This window comes from Camellia sinensis, chromosome 2 (assembly GCF_055761805.1).
Source record: "Camellia sinensis isolate YWXY chromosome 2, ASM5576180v1, whole genome shotgun sequence".
NCBI lineage: Eukaryota > Viridiplantae > Streptophyta > Magnoliopsida > Ericales > Theaceae > Camellia > Camellia sinensis.
This window is the reverse complement of record NC_138962.1, coordinates 142,245,882-142,262,892: the sequence shown is the minus strand read 5'-3', so window position 1 is coordinate 142,262,892 and position 17,011 is coordinate 142,245,882. Positions and strand designations below refer to the sequence as shown.

The 17,011-nt window shown below is 47.7% G+C and overlaps 2 protein-coding genes across 2 annotated transcripts; both read left to right on the top strand.

Moving 5' to 3' along the window:
- Nucleotides 1-4,137: 4,137 nt before the first annotated feature.
- LOC145819120 (protein MAINTENANCE OF MERISTEMS-like) lies at nt 4,138-7,806 on the top strand. The gene is made up of 5 exons (XM_082913078.1): nt 4,138-4,732; nt 6,115-6,771; nt 6,899-7,060; nt 7,154-7,747; nt 7,780-7,806. Exons 1-5 carry the CDS (start codon nt 4,505-4,507, stop codon nt 7,804-7,806), a joined length of 1,668 nt encoding a protein of 555 aa, XP_082769204.1. The 5' UTR covers nt 4,138-4,504.
- Nucleotides 7,807-7,831: 25 nt separating this feature from the next.
- Nucleotides 7,832-8,707, top strand: LOC145819694 (uncharacterized). The gene is made up of 2 exons (XM_082913600.1): nt 7,832-7,928; nt 8,136-8,707. The coding sequence occupies exons 1-2, from the start codon at nt 7,845-7,847 to the stop codon at nt 8,550-8,552; spliced, it is 501 nt and encodes a 166-aa protein (XP_082769726.1). The 5' UTR covers nt 7,832-7,844; the 3' UTR covers nt 8,553-8,707.
- Nucleotides 8,708-17,011: the final 8,304 nt, after the last annotated feature.

The window sequence follows — 17,011 nt, the reverse complement described above, 5'->3', positions numbered from 1 at the left end:
CACACTCACATAGGATGCCGACGGGTGAAAATGAAGTGCCTCGAAATGCGTGCACACGGGCACGCAAACCGAGGCAATGCATACGCAATGCAAATGACATGGAAAATGAAGTATGGACTTATACTAACATGAGAGAGCCTCAGCCGCACTCACATAAGATGCCGATGGCAGAAAATGAAGTGCCTCGAAATGCGTGCACACGGGCACGCAAACCGAGGCAATGCATACGCAATGCAAATGACATGGAAAATGAAGTATGGACTTATACTATCATGAGAGAGCCTCAGCCGCACTCACATAAGATGCCGATGGCAGAAAATGAAGTGCCTCGAAATGCGTGCACACGGGCACGCAAACCGAGGCAATGCATACGCAATGCAAATGACATGGAAAATGAAGTATGGACTTATACTAACATGAGAGAGCCTCAGCCGCACTCACATAAGATGCCGATGGCAGAAAATGAAGTGCCTCGAAATGCGTGCACGCGGGCACGCAAACTGAGGCAATGATAAAATGACATGGAAATGACAAATGGGCTTACACCAACATGAGTGAGCCTCAGCCACACTCACATCGGATGCCGATGGCAGAAAATGAAGTGCCTCGAAATGCGTGCACGCGGGCACGCAAACCGAGGCAATGCAAAAGCGATGCGAATGACATGGAAAATGATATGTAAGCATGCTAATGGAATTTCAGCAACAAAATATGGGGGAAAACAGTCCCGAAATGAAGTGAAATGACATGAAATGTAAGGAAATGACCCGAAATGCAACATTAGGCATCCGAAATGGCCTATAGCCATACTAAATATGCACAACATGGACATGCAATGCAAAGACAGAAGCTAGACAGTCCCAAAAGATGCACTTTCGCAGTTATGAACATGGCCAAACAGCAAGCATAGGTAAGGGAAGCATAGCATGCAAGAATGGGGGCCAAAAGAGGGGTAAAGAAGCAAGTGGTATAAGCAAAACTCAAACTGAAAAATTTCCTTCTACAACACTGAAGATGGACCAAAAATATGAACATTTACAGTATATGGCAGCCTCAAAATCAGTATACAAACATGCTAAAAATATGATGCAAAATAAGGCTCAAAAGGTGCTAAAACATGAAGTGTATAAAATAATCACCAAACAGAAAAAAAGTGTGAATGAAACATGAAGTATAGGCCAAAATAAGACCTCTTTCAGTTCGGACCAAGGTCCAAAAACAGAAGCAAAGAGAGCTATTAATTTATGCAAAAATGGGGCTAAATAGGGGATATAACTACAAGTGACATATGGAAACACCAAACAATGTTGAGCCCTTCTCCAATGTTGAAGAGGGGCTCAAAATATGCCTCATATCAGTTTACACCATGCTCGAAAATAAATTTCTCATAGGTCAAAAAAGGCATACAAAATCATGACATACAACATGGTCAATGAAGCAAGTATATTATGGAGAGCTCAAACAAGGTTGAGCCCTTAATGAGAAGTGATGATGAGCTCAAAATATGGTCCTTTTCAGTTAGGACCGAAGCTTGAAACCAAAAATAAATGAGGCTTAGAAATAGATCAAAGGAAAGGGTCAAAAGGATCAAAGTGGAACTTACCCTTGAAGATCTAGACTTTGGTTGCTTCTTGGATGGATTTGCTGCTCCTTTGGCCTTCAAGAACCCTTCCTAGCTGCTGGAAATGAGATAGTGGTGGTAGAGTTTGGTGGTATAGAAGGAATGGAGGTTAATGGACTTAGGGTTTTTGAAGAATTGAAGAAGATGAAGATGGAGTTGGCTATGGAGTTCTTAAGATCAAATTTTCTAACCCCCTAGAAGAAGGTCCTCAGCTGGTTATAAGGTCAAGAAAGGGGGTGTAAAAGGGGGGTCAAATGGAGAGGAAAACTCTCTCCCAAAATATCCCCCGGATACAGAAAATATCTGGGGGATATTGCCTCACAGCTGGAAGGGGCACAGTGAGGAGAGCACGGCCGGCCGCTCACTTTGGCCGGAGGTGGCCGGCCGGCCACACCCCCTAGCCGGCCGGCTAGGGGTCAAAAGGGTCAACCATCTTTTCTGGCCGGCCAGGTATTGGGGAGGTAGGCCTATGTGTGTACAACACAACCATGTAATTGAAATTCCAAGAAAGTGGGCCCAAGGGGTTCAACAGTGGCTCGGAAAGAGGGGTTCAAAAGGGTCAAGTGACCTTAATGGCCGGCCATGAACTTTTAGGGGCCTCTCAGATGTGTAGATCACAGATATGTGGTTCAAAGTTCGAGAAAAAGGGTCCAAGGGGTTCAACATTAGCCCGGAAGAAAGGGGTCAAAAGGGTCAGGTGACCTTAATGGCCGGCCATGAACTTTTAGGGGCCTCTCAGATGTGTAGATCACAGATATGTGGTTGAAAGTTGGCAACGCTGGCTCTAAGGTATTCAACATTAGCCCAGAAGTTGGAAAAATGGGCGCCGGGAGGCTCTGGAGGAGAGATAACTGGTTGCTGCAACAATTGCTGGCCTCCCACCCTTCAGTGACCTTCCCTGTGATAAAACAGAGGTACCTGCCAAAAATGAACGAAAACCATTGCAAAACGAATGTTCCGGGGCCAAAACACGCATTTCGAGGTCCCGGAAATGGGCTGTTAAGCACCGAAAATTGTATTTGACCTCGAAGTGGGTTTCTCAGCCCTCAGTGTCCCTCAAAATGGATGAAATAGGATGTATGCCAAAAAATCAGAGCAAACGGAGATGGTTAGGTGGTCCCGAACCGAGGCACACGGCCTGACGGCTCCGAAAACCGGGAACCGGACTCCGAAATGGGCAAAATGGCCTACGGCCACCAAATGTAGCCTACGGACATTGAGAGATGGTCTACGGGACCTCTCCCTCCCCTCAGGAAAAGAAACGGAGAAAATCGAGTCTGGCTCGCAAACCGAGACAAGGCACAGAAAAGGGTTTGGAAGTCCGGAGGCAGGGCTCACAGCCGCGACTCTGAAACTTCTGAACAAGCACATTATGCAACATCACCAAGCGCTTAATCGGTGACGTCTGAGTCTTAAGGTCGGTCAAAAATGGGGTGTCTACAGTTGCCTCTCTTTGACAGAACTCGGAAGTCACAAGTGACGGGAGTGAATGTCAAAGCCTAGAGACGACCCATTTTTGACAAGGCCGAAGACTCAGACAAACATACAAGATAGAAAAAGATGTGCCCGCAGGCATGCCCGCAGGCAGGGGGCAAAATGCAAATGATATGCAAGAAGCCGAAGGTAGCCCGATGATCGTGCAAATGCAGCTAGCTGTAATGAGGCAAGTATTCGCAAATAGATGCAACAATTTTAAGCAAGAATGCAAAGCGACAACTACATTTCATGCAGTTAAGAACGCGGGGGATTATTCAATCCCCGCCATGTCTCACACGGAGAAGATACAATACCTGCGCGATTCGTCTGGTCGCACCAGCCTCAATTGAACCGTACATACAATATCGTGCCTGCAAGAGAGAGAAATTGCAACAAGCACAATATGCTAACAACATATATTCAATGTGATTTCGAAAGTTTGACACACGCAGGGTTGGTGAGTGGATGCATCGTAATGCAAGAATGAGATATGTGTGACGACGCATGCTCAAACACAGAGGTATACAAATATCGAGAAATGTACATGACAATGCGAGTATGTCTATGAGGATGCAAGATAGTACAAAACGAGCATGAAACAGGGTGTTCATTTGTCATGAAACAACGAGTACGGAAACGCGTGTTTCGGCGAAAGTAACTTGATCACGACCTCTGATCCACTTCTCTGAAAGGTTATAACCCATTCAAAAAAGGATACACGTTGATTTCGATGGATGATGATGAGACACACATCAGAACTTGAAACCGAAGTCCGGACGGAGCAATTTTGCGGCCGGAAGTGTACGTTTCTTGAACTTTTTCAGGTCCCGGGAACTCCGATCTTCCTCAAAATTTGCAGAGAGCTAGGTGAGTATGTGGGGAGCATGGCCGGCCGTTTATCTTCCCAAGGGGGGGTGTCCAACCGCTTTCTAAAAAAGCTAATGGCTGGCCGGCCATTTCTGCAAAAAGCAGATGGCTGGCCAGCTATTTTTAGAGGCCGGCCGGCCGTGCCCTTTTCCCAGGGGCATTTTCGTCTTTTTGCCTCCTTTTTGCATGCATTTCATCCAAGGCTTGAAGCCTATAAATAGCAGCCGAACCCCATTTCATTCCTTGCCTCTTTCAACGCTTTTCTCTCCAGTTTTGAGTTTTACGCGCGTTTTCCAACGCCTCGCGCAAATTGTTTTCGTAAAAACACTTAGTTTTAAACACTTTGGAGCGATTAAATTCCGGCTTCGGAGCTTCTTTTTGCATTTTCAACACTTGAGGTAAGTTCATCTTAATATTTAGAATATTTTCTCGGGAGTTGACTTTTGTTGACTTTTTATTTTTCGAGAGTTGACTTTTGTTGACTTTTCCAATTTTTGCGCATTTTGCTCATTTTTGCTTCCCTTTTGCAGATTCTTGAACATGGCGGGCAATTCTCCCCACGGTGGAGGCTTTTCAGGTGCCGGTGATGACTTCGATCCCATGACCCTACCTCCGAGGACTCGCCCTTTTATTCCCGGGAGGTATCGTCCACCAGTACACGTTCTTCCACGTGCCGTTTTCCGTCATTTTACCAGTTTCGACGAGAGAGCACCTGCGGATCTGCTTCTCAGAGAGCCGGAGCAGCATCTCTCTCACGAGGCCCGAGAGGTATTTACCTCATCTTCTGTTTTTTTACATTTCGCACCCTTGCCATGCTTAAACATTTAGCTTGTGACATAGTACTTTCCTTACATCTTCGAACATGTAGTTTCAACACTTGAATTTCTGAACACTCGGCTCATTAATTAATTGCGAACACACAGCCCACATTAGAACACACGGCTCAAACACTGATTTGTCGAACACACAGCCCGAATTCGAAAGTGAACACACAGCCCACACTTTAAATTTTCTGAACACGCAGCCCAGATAGATAGTGAACACGCAGCCCACAATTAACTGAAAGTTGAACACGCAGCCCAAAATTCAAATTCTCTGAACACGCAGCCCAGGTAGATAGTGAACACGCAGCCCACAATTAACTGAAAGTTGAACACGCAGCCCAAAATTCAAATTCTCTGAACACGCAGCCCAGGTAGATAGTGAACACGCAGCCCACAAATAAACCGAAAATTGAACACGCAGCCCAAAATTCAAATTCTCTGAACACGCAGCCCAGGTGGATAGTGAACACGCAGCCCACAAATAAACTGAAAATTGAACACGCAGCCCAAAATTCAAATTCTCTGAACACGCAGCCCAGGTAGATAGTGAACACGCAGCCCACAAATTAACTGAAAATTGAACACGCAGCCCAAAATTCAAATTCTCTGAACACGCAGCCCAGGTAGATAGTGAACACGCAGCCCACAAATTAACTGAAAGTTGAACACGCAGCCCAAAATTCAAATTCTCTGAACACGCAGCCCAGGCAGATAGTGAACACGCAGCCCACAAATTAACTGAAAGTTGAACACGCAGCCCAAAATTCAAATTCTCTGAACACGCAGCCCAGGTAGATAGTGAACATGCAGCCCACAAATTAACTGAAAGTTGAACACGCAGCCCAAAATTCAAATTCTCTGAACACGCAACCCAGGTAGATAGTGAACACGCAGCCCACAAATTAACTGAAAGTTGAACACGCAGCCCAAAATTCAAATTCTCTGAACACGCAACCCAGGTAGATAGTGAACACGCAGCCCACAAATTAACTGAAAGTTGAACACGCAGCCCAAAATTCAAATTCTCTGAACACGCAGCCCAGGTGGATAGTGAACACGCAGCCCACAAATTAACTGAAAGTTGAACACGCAGCCCAAAATTCAAATTCTCTGAACACGCAACCCAGGTAGATAGTGAACACGCAGCCCACAAATTAACTGAAAGTTGAACACGCAGCCCAAAATTCAAATTCTCTGAACACGCAGCCCAGGTAGATAGAATTTGCATGTAGTTTATTTTACTTCGTCGGCACACAGCCCATTTCATCTTATTGGCACACAGCCCATTTATTTCATTATTGACACATATATTCATTCTGAATGCAGGGTGGTTCCCGCAGTGTGCGAGGGTATGGTTCTACCATGGCACGGGATTGGTATGCTGAGCTCCCGGAGGGCGTCAGGGGTTTGGTAGACTTGGCAGGGTTTGGGCCCTTCTGCGCCGGGTTGTCACGCTGTCCTGCCAGGAGGACCTTGATGGCAGCTTTGGTAGAGAGATGGTGGGACACCACTAATTCCTTTCATTTCTCTGCTACCGGGGACATGACTATGACCCCTTTTGATTTTGCTGTATTGACCGGCCTTGATGTCGGAGGTTGGGCCATCCCATACGATGAGGATATGGGCGAGTGGGAGGCCGCCTGGATGTATTTGTTGGGGGCTCGCCCACCTGTTGACAGGGTCTCTGGGAGAGTCCGCTATACTTGGTTTTCCTCCCATTTTCGGCGGGCTGAGATGATGCCCGAGACTCCTGAGGAGACAGAGCAGTATACTCGTGGCTTCCTGATGTTCCTCTTCGGGACTACCCTGTTCGCCGACAGAGGGAACACCATTGGGCTATATCTGTTGAGCGCTCTAGTCGACCTATCACAGGTCAGTAGATATGATTGGGGTGGCGCTGGCCTGGCTACCCTCTACTTTTACATGAGCGCGACCTCCCGCGGGCGGGGCGATTTGCTTGGCGGCTACTGGAGAGCTTGGGAGGTACTTTCTGTCCCCTCGATTTACATTTCTGCTCTTCATTACTTGTACATTGCACACACATCGTACTTTTACAGTCTGCATTTTGCTCTCAGCATTTCGTATTTACATTCTGCACTGCTCTTCTCAGTTATGGGCTTATGTATATTTCCCATCGTTAGCCCCAGTGCTGGAGGTGGTGGGGATTCCCGTGACCCCATATTCATTGATTTTTGAGGGCCCGCACCGGGCGAGGCCTCGAGAGACCCTGGTTCGCCTGCGACAGTACTTCGACACTGTGCGACACTCAGAGGTATTTCAGAACTTTCAGTTCTTTTCATTTTCATCTTTGATTTGCTCTGTATATTCTCGTTTTCTGATTGGTTTATACATTTATCATCCGCAGATTACTTGGCAGCCTTGGGCACCTCTGGGTGATGATCTCTTACTTCAGTATACCGGAGCATCAGGCATCTCCCGGTATAGGGTCCTGCTCGAAGGGCCAGTCGGCAGAGTCTGGTTCCTGGGGGAGCGCTTTCTGTGCCAGGTACGGGGGTATCTTTCCCAGGATGTTCCCGCGGTACCTCCGGCTAGTATGCGGACCGCTGACGGGCTCTCTTACTCAGAGGTAGTCGGCGCCATGCTAGGCAGCGATGCTTTGTTATATGTTGCGGAGGGGGACTACGCCACCTATCGTCACATATATTTGATGCCTCCATTGACAGAAGCTCGTATTCCGATGATGAGACCTGCCGGTATGTCATCCTCGGATCAGGCTCAGGCTCGGGCTACAGACATCCCTTCTTCTAGCAGGGCTGGCGCATCTAGAGGTGGGAGTAGACCGTTTCCTCCGAACCCGTCGATTCATCCTCATCTGGGATGGCCAGATATGCCTACTGAGTTGATGGCGTGGCAGTATGGGACTAGCTCTCCGATTCCAGTTCCACTAGAGCCTCGGATGCCCAGTGATCGATATGCCATTAATCCGGACTCACCGCCGGTACGCTCCACTTTCGTCATTCATCATTTCAGATGTTTAAATACTCATTTGTTCACTGATGATTATGAACTCATTTTTGCAGCCATCGCGAGGGTACATGGAGGAGATGGTTGAGCTGGTGGCCACACTCGAGGGCATGGTCCTACGCAGGGAGGCACAGTTGTCTGTTGCGGGCATTCAGGTACCCTTCAGTTTTTGGCATTTATCATACTTCTGATGACATGCTGATTTCTACTGCATCGATAGACTACTTGTGTAGAGCACATCTGACACACACCTCACTTGTACACTGTATTTACATGCACCCACTTTACGTAGCTTTTGCTTGTATCTGCATCTGATGTATATATTCGGACTGATGTATTTGAATTGAACTCTTTGTTTTCAGATGCCTTCATGGTCCGGTCAGCCACAGACCAGGCCACCTGGGCCTCATTGGGGAGCTGGGCCATCTGGGCCTTATCAGGGAGCTGGGCCATCCGGGCCTTATCAGGGGGAGGGGTCATCTCGGCCTTCCCGAGGAGCCGGGCCATCTAGGCCATTTCGAGGAGCTCGAGGGGGACCTGTCCGCAGACGCAGGGCTCATGTTGTGGAGGTGGAGTCTGATGAGGAGGAGGAGGAGGAGGCTACCGACCGTCAGTTCGAGACATCTGTCGAGGAGGGAGGCTCCGGTTTTGGCTCGGGGAACAGAGGCGAGGCTGAGGAGGATCCTGAGGACGACAGCTCCGACTCTGATGATGGTGTGGAGGTTGTTCCACAAAAGAGGACCAGGCGGGCTTCTCGTTCCCGTTCCCGAGGATTTTGATGTTGTTATTTCCATGCTTTATTTTTCTTTTTACTAGTAGTTTGTAGCACTTTGCACATTGTTAGGCAGTTTTGTTTTTGTAAAACCTGTACCTTTTGTTCGTTGTAAAGCATGATGAAATGAAATAGCTTTTGAAAAGGTGTTTGTATTTTGAACTTTTAGTATCGTATCGCATCAATTTGTTTTGCACAAGAAATGAATTTGAATGGTAATGCGCATTGTAATCACCAAATCAGGTAGTGAACCGACGCAACAAACTAAACAACCCAACTTACTAAGATATAACAGAATCTTTAGCAAGTTTACAACTCGATAAGCAAAAAGCAACAATGCAAACAAACAAGACTTTAACAAAATTTGCTTAAACAGAGAGCAAGGACTCAAAACACAAAACACGTCCGCTCGACAAACAACTGATAAACAAAGTACAACAACTCGATAAGCAAAAAGCTCAAAAACAAAAGGTGTACTTCTGACGATCTGGGCATCGGAACGCGTCTGAAATGAAGGCCTTCGGCTCTCCTGTTGTATGGTAATGCTTGGAGTTCTCCTTCGAAGAGCAAGACAAGGCCGAGGGGACACACTGCAACATTGCCAGTCATCCATGGGAGCTGGCCGGCCAGAGACATGCCACGGCATGGAGGACTAGAGAGTTTCTGGCCCCTGTTTCAACCTTCAGTTGCACTTTGTTAGATGAATATGTGGATTGGCTCAAAAAAGGAGGTACAAGTTGGGCCCAGCTTGGCATCAGATATCCCGTCCAACTCTGGAGTGGGACACAGAGATACTTGATTCAACTATGCCCCAAATTTATTGCTTATTAGTATTTTCAAGTTTTCTTTATGATTGTACTAAAAAGCAACCTCGATTGTAATGCAAGAGCAGGAGAACTCTATTTTGAAATCAATGAAATTGAAAGTTATGGTACTGAAAATTTTCCACTTTTGGTCCAAAAATGGTCTAAGTCATAAAAAGATTGATTTGAACAAAGTCAACTTTTATTAAAACTTTTCAAAACCATTTTCGATGTGGATCAGAACTGGACATGCCGAAAATCTGTCACTGAGATACACAACCCCAGATCCTTGCAACTGGAAAGTTGCCCCTAGTCTGAAGAACAATGCGGCACTCCAAAGCAACGGAAAGTTGCCCCTTGTCTGAGTAACTCTGCACCGTCGCGGCAACGGAAAGTTGCCCCTAGTTTGAACAGCACTGTACCGGAGATCACGGTAAACGCTGATAGATAAAGATGACTGAGATGATCGAATTGGACAAAGTTGATCGGGGAAAAGTTTATGACTGAACTTCAAGACGAAGCTGCCTACGTATCCCAAAGATGGGAATCAAGTCTTACGTAGTTCAGGCTTGGGTTCACTCGAGTATTTTCACTCTCCTTTTGCGCTCTAAATTTTGCCAAGGCCGCCCTTTGCGGGTTTTCAACCTTGCGAGCTCAGTTTTTATATTTTCTAATTTTTTTTTGTGCTCTGAATTTTGCCTAGGTCGCCCTTTGCGGGTTTTCGGCCTAGCGAGCCTCTCAAGGATAGTATTTCTTCAACTTTTCCATATTGATCGGTTGTGAGAACTCCAAGCCATCTAGATCCATCAGAACCACAGCCCCACCTGACCAGATAGCTTTGATGATATAAGGACCAGTCCAATTGGGTTTGAACTTGCCCCTTGGGTCGTGGATGGGAGCTCGGTTGTCTTTGAGCACCAAATCTCCTTCTTTCAGATTCCTGGACTTAACTTTCTTGTTGAAAGCCCGGGCGATTCTGCGTTGATAGCCTTGGATGTGGTACAGTGCCTTCAGTCTTCTTTCATCAAAGAGCATGAGTTCTTCGAATCTGCTTTGCTGCCAATCTGCTTCGGCTATCTGGCATTCAGCCAATACTCGTAATGATGGGACCTCAATCTCAATGGGTAGAACAGCCTCCATTCCATAGACCAATGAATATGGAGTTGCTCCAGTAGAAGTTCTGATTGAAGTCCTGTAGCCCCACAGAGCAAATGGCAGCTTGTCTGGCCAATCTCGATAGGTTTCCACCATCTTCTGTAGTATATGCTTGATATTCTTGTTGGCGGCCTCAACCGCTCCGTTGGTCTGCGGCCTGTATGTAGAGGACTTATGGAAAGCCACATTGTATTTCTCCAACAAGTCTATCACTTCTTTCTTGAAGTGGGAACCATTATCTGAAATTATTTCGTTTGGCACCCCGTAGCGACAGATGATGTTGTTCCTGATGAACTTTGCGACATGCGACGCCTTCAACACTGCGTATGATTGGGCCTCGACCCACTTTGTAAAATAATCTATCGCTACCAGGATAAACTCATGCCCGTTTGACCCCTTCGGGGTAACAGCTCCGATCACATCAATTCCCCAGACTGAAAAAGGCCACGGCGAAGTCATGTTGTATAGTTTTGACGGTGGGATGTTCATGCGATTTGCATGAATTTGACATTTGTGGCATCGCCGAACAAAACCAATGCAATCCTCCTCCATGGTTGACCAGTAGTAGCCCTGTCTGAGGATCTTTCTGGCCAGCATTACTCCATTCATGTGTGCACCGCACTCCCCCCCATGGATGGCTTCCATCAGGCGTTTTGACTCTTCAGCTTCTACGCAGAGCTTATGCATTCCCAGATGACCCCTTTTGTACAGCTTTCCCCCGCAGATAACGAACTGAGCAGCCATTCTTCTGACAGCCCTCTTATCCTTGGCATTTGCCCCTAGTGGATATATCTCCTTTTCCAAGAAGTTCCAGATGTCGTAGTACCAGGGGTTGCCGTCTTGAACCTCATCTATGGCGGAAATCGACTCGTACGCTGGCGCAAACTTCTGATCAATAATGACTGGACGCATCCGGACTCCGGACGGGATGTCTATCATAGAAGATAGAGTTGCTAATGAATCTGCAAACCTGTTGTTCTCTCTTACGAGGTGGGTGAAATTTAGCTTCTCAAACCGAGGAATTAACAAATCCAAGGTTTGGTGGTAGGTTATCATCCTTTCCTCTTTGACCTTCCAATCTCCTTTTGCTTGAGACACAACGAGGTTCGAGTCCCCAATGACGTCCACTCGTCTCGCCCCTAGTTCTAGGGCTGCTTCTAGGCCAGCAATACATGCCTCATACTCTGCTTCATTGTTGGAAACTTTGAACCGGAGCTTGAATGCTAAAGGAATACGGGAATCATCAGGCGCTATCAGCAACACCCCTATCCCATACCCATACTGGTTTGACGCTCCGTCAAAGTACATTGTCCAAGTTTCATCTTCGACGTGCAGAATGGCTTCATCTGGGAATAGATACTCAACCGCTTCATCCCCCTCAACCGGGTGGTCGGCAAGGAACTCCGCTACCGCTCTGCCTTTTACTGACTTGCGCGTCACATACTTCAAATCAAATTCGGAGAGCAACAGCAGCCAACGAGCTAGCCTACCTGTAAGTGCTGGTTTCTCGAAAAGATATTTGATGGGATCCAAACGCGAAACCAACATTACAGAGTGGGCTAACAGGTAGTGCCGCAGCTTCCTGGTTGCCCATACCAAGGCCAAACAAGCCTTCTCTAGCGGTGTATAGCGGATCTCGTAATCCAACATCTTTTTGCTCAGATAGTAGATGGCTCTTTCTACTTTGTCTTCTGATTCCTGCGCAAGCATGCAACCCATGGTGGTCTCAGTTACTGAAAGGTATAGTATCAACGGTCTCCCCGGCTCTGGCGGTGACAACACGGGTGGGTTCTGTAGGTACTCTTTGATCTGCTCAAAAGCTGCTTGACATCGGCCGTCCCATTGGAATTTCTTTCCTTTCTTCAGGAGACCAAAAAGTGGTTCACAAGTCAAGGTTAGTTTAGAAATAAACCGCCTTATGAATTGCACTTTACCTAGAAAGCCTCGCACCTCCTTTTCAGTCCTTGGTGGTGGCATTTCTAAGATGGCCTTGATTTTGGAAGGGTCGACCTCGATGCCCCTTTGTGTGATCAGAAACCCTAACATCTTCCCTGCTGTAACACCAAACGTACATTTCTGGGGGTTCAGTCGCAGCCGAAACTCTTTGATCCTTTGAAAGAATTTTTGTAAGGCGGTGTAGTGGCCCTCTCTATCTTTGGACTTGACAATCATGTCGTCCACGTACACTTCGACCTCCTTATGGATCATATCATGTAATATTGTAGTTGCTGCCCGTTGATACGTAGCTCCAGCATTTTTCAAACCGAATGGCATCACTCGATAACAATATGTCCCCCACGGGGTAGTGAACGCAGTCTTCTCTCGGTCTTCGGGTGCCATTACTATCTGATTGTAGCCTGAGAAACCATCCATAAACGAAAGCAAGGCGTGTCCTGCCGTGAAATCCACCAATTCATCGATGTGCGGCAAGGGGAAGTCGTCCTTCGGACTGGCCTTGTTCAAATCCCTGAAGTCTACACAGACCCGAATTCTGCCGTCCTTCTTTGGCACCGGGACTATGTTGGCCAACCAAGTTGGATATTCAGACACCAACAGGAACCCTGCGTCAATTTGTTTGGTGACCTCTTCCTTAATCTTGAGGGCCCAGTCCGGGCGAATCCTTCTGAGTTTCTGTTTGACAGGGCGGGCCTCTGGATCAAGAGGGATCCGGTGCTGTACAATCTCAGGATCGATTCCAGGCATGTCTTCATAGGACCACGCGAAAACATCTTTGAAATCCTTTAATAAAGCGACTAAGCGCTCGCGCTCCTCTGAAGACAACGTGGACCCGATCTGGACCAGCCGCGGGTCCTTCTCAGTACCAATATTCACAGAAGTGATTTCATCGATTAAAGGTTTAACAAATCTTTCCTGCTCTTGATCAATTAATCGTTGCAAAACTGGAGGAATTTCTTCCTCGCTATTTTCATCAAAATTTTGAAAATCCTGATTTAAGCAATAAATCAAAGGCACAGAAAAATACTCGGAAACCACATCCACATCATTCTCATTAAATACTTCCAAGCCGTCAGATTCCTCTGTTACAACAGACTCAAAAGAAAATGAAAAAGACGACCTAGACAGGACTGTGGTATCCGGGTTATCACCCCCAGGAATACCGGACTCAGACTCAGTCGAGCTGGAATCTGATTCCGACGCAGAAGATTCGGTAGAATCAGATTCCGGCTCACTACCTGACCCGGAACTGCTAGATAAAAAGCCTTCTTCATATTGCCAGATGAGAGAAGGTGCGATAGATGCATCCAAGATCGACGCTGGAAAGCCCGCAGCTATTTCATCTCCAATCACAAAAACCGAAGAGTTATCCCCCAAGCACTCTTGGCCGATCGGAGGATCTGATAGTAGACTCGCCAGTGCTACCCCCATTTCCATCTCTGTACTCTCAGGATCCACTGCTTCACATTGCTCAGTCTCAGTTGGTGGGTCTGTCTGCGCTTCGGCAACGTCATCCCCAGATAGTTGTATGTCGAAGAAGATTTCAAAACCAGGCACGCGCTCCCCCTTCGCGTTTAGCCATGGCTCCGGGAAGCCGCAGAATGGAAAATCTTCCCCCTCCCGGACGAAACGTCCGTTTAGGGTACCCCAGATGGGCCTGTGCATTAAATCAAATGGCTTCCCGGCCTTCTTTGCCCTGGCCCTTCCGGCCATTTCTTTTCCTTTCCTCACCCAATCCTCCTTGGTGGGCAGATAACCCAGTCCAAAGGCGTGAGGATTGTGCGGCACTTCGGCCAACACTGAGACGCCTTTCCGGCCACTTCTCCCTAATCCCATCCCAGGGGTATGTTTTAGCTTGTTCATGAGGTAGATAGATTGTGCACTGACATACATGCCCTCATTTGCAGCCATGACATTCTGCACCACTTGAGCCTCGGCCAAAGTGAACCCCGACAAAAACACATCCTCCGTGCCGTGTTCGATATCCAAGACGGGTGTAGACACCTCTGGCGGGGGATGGATCGATGAATTTCCAAAAACGATTGCTACCCCTTTCCCGTGAGGGTATTTCAGCATTTGATGAAGGGTGGAAGAGACTGCTTTGACCTGGTGCAACCACGGTCGCCCCAAAAGTAAGTTAAAGGTTGCGGGAACGTCCAAAATATGAAATTCGATACTGTGTTGTCCTGGACCAACCTTAGTTTGAATTTTAACAGTCCCCATCACCTCTCTGCTGGTATTGTCGTATGCTCTGATCACTTGGGTGGTTGGGACGAAGTCTACGGGCTTCAACCCGATTGCATATGCCGTTCTGGTCGGGCAGACGTTAATCGCAGACCCGGTATCAACAAGTACCACCGGTATCCACTTATCTCTACATTCCACAGAGATGTAGAGAGGCTTATTATGATTTGCGCCCTCAGGCGGTAGCTCCTTGTCTGAAAAAGTTAATGCCGGGGAACCTCCTCCCGGAAAAACCAGCCCGACCAGCTGTTCAGGCGTGGTGTCTATAGAAAGTTTCGACTTGTCCATGGCAGATAGGACAGCTTCCCTGTGCACTCGTGATGCCATTAGCAGTCCCCAGATGGAGATGTCTGCTTGTATTTTCTTTAATTGTTTCAACACAGCCTCGTCTTCAATCTGCTTCTCCTTCTGTCTCTCTACTTCTCTGTCTTTCCCGGATGCTTCGGGTTGGTCTAAGTGTGGGGGCTTGAAGTACCGCCCACTTCTTGTCATGTGGTCCACTTCATCAAGATACCAAGTATCATCTGGTTGGCCATTTCCCCAGTCTTCATCGGTGTGGGCAAGACACAAATCGTCATCTTCCCACCACATTCCGCTGGCAGCCAACAGACATCTGTCCGGCTCCAGTCTACTCGCACTTTCAGTGCTCTCTGTCCAAATGCTCGCAGCGTTGTCTGTCTTTGTGCACACAGCACTTCCGGTCCCCTCAGGGCCCTTCGCCTTTCTGGCTCTCTCAGCTTCCTCAAACTTTGCTTGTTCCAACTGCGTCAGTACAGTTGTTTGTTCAACAGTTCCCATATCCGTAATGCCCATGTCCTGAGTGGAATTCTTAACACCGGCGCTCTCCGGCGGTACAACTTGATTTTCGGCCGTTCCGGCCACAAATGATGTTTCTGCCCCTGCCGGGCTCTGTTCTGGTTGGGCTTCCCCCACTGCATCCGGTTGATCTTCAAGCCATCCAGTGGCCTCCTCTGATCCCTCATAATCATTCCAGTTAATGGACGCGTCCTCCAACTCCTGATCATCGCGAAATTGCAAGTTAGCAAAGTCCTCTTCTATGGTTGTCGGCTCATCTGCCCATAGCCTAGATCCATCCTCTCGGATCATGCACAATTCTCCTGTCTCGGGAAATTCTACAATTAGCCCACTTCGGCTCGTTGATAGGATGTGCCTGCTCGGATCATAAGCTCCCTCAGCAAAATTCTGCCCAGTCCCAGATTTAACAGACTCATTCTTTCCTAAAATCTGCCCTGCCTTGTCTTCGATGGTCACCACCACCGGCTCCGATTGGGTTTTGGAGACGTCCACCATGCACAAAAGGTCAGTGCAAGCGGGGAGGAGCACCTCCGGCTTGGGTAGGTGGGTGGGCGTAATATAGATGCTAGGATCGTAAGACACGACCCCAGTCTGGATGAAATTAATTCTGTTGGGAGGGGGAGGTTGGTTATGTGGTGGGAGAGGGTTGGTTGTGACATTGGGTTTGTCTGGGGGTGCGATCACCTGTTTGTCAATAAGATCCTGGACCTCATGACGTAATCTGAAACAACGGTCGGTGTCGTGACCGTGTTGTTGGTGATAAGCGCAGTATTTCGATGAGTCAAAGGAGGGAGGGAGTGGATTTGGTAATGGCTTGGGTTCCAGGGGTTTCAAATGGTTTTTCCTGATCAGTATTCCGAGAACTTTGGACAGGGGCATGTATAATTGGGTAAATGCTCTTTGGCCCCGAGGTTGGAATCTATCGGTTCGTGTATTGCTTCCGGACGCGCCGGAGAAGGGTGTGGCAGTTGTGGGCCTTGGAGGAGGAGGGGGAGTGGTGGTGACCATACCAACTTCCGAGGCTCTTGTATTAGCAGCGCCACTCGGGCCCGCATTGTTGCCACGATTGAACGTCCTCCTCGGTTGTTCTCTGTCCTGGTCAAACAGACCTTGTCTCATAGCGTCTTCAATTTGGACCCCCATATCATGCAAATCTGCAAAAGTAGGAAAGGGGACTACGATCATTCTTTGCATCAGCTTGGGGTGGAGATTGCGCACAATCATCCGAATTTGATCCCTGTCAGTGGGCCTTAGAGTCATCGTTGACGCCTTTGCCCTCCACCGGATCACAAAGTCCGAGAAAGATTCCTTAGGCTCTTGCCTTGTTGTTTCTAGATCACGGGTTGTGATCTCGATCTGCGTATTATAGGAATATTGTGTGACAAAGGCCTCAGCCATCTCATCCCAGTTTTTCTTCACCTCATCCGATAATCTTGCGTACCAATGGGAGGCCACACCCGACAGGGTTCGGCCGAATAATGAGAGCTTCTGT

Coding starts and splice junctions, on each gene's coding strand:
- LOC145819120 (XM_082913078.1), top strand. CDS start 4,505: ATGGCGGGCAATTCTCCCCACGGTGGAGGCTTTTCAGGTGCCGGTGAT. Junction 4,733..6,114: donor TCTCTCACGAGGCCCGAGAG/GTATTTACCTCA, acceptor TTCTGAATGCAG/GGTGGTTCCCGCAGTGTGCG. Junction 7,061..7,153: donor ACACTGTGCGACACTCAGAG/GTATTTCAGAAC, acceptor TATCATCCGCAG/ATTACTTGGCAGCCTTGGGC.
- LOC145819694 (XM_082913600.1), top strand. CDS start 7,845: ATGGAGGAGATGGTTGAGCTGGTGGCCACACTCGAGGGCATGGTCCTA. Junction 7,929..8,135: donor TGTCTGTTGCGGGCATTCAG/GTACCCTTCAGT, acceptor CTTTGTTTTCAG/ATGCCTTCATGGTCCGGTCA.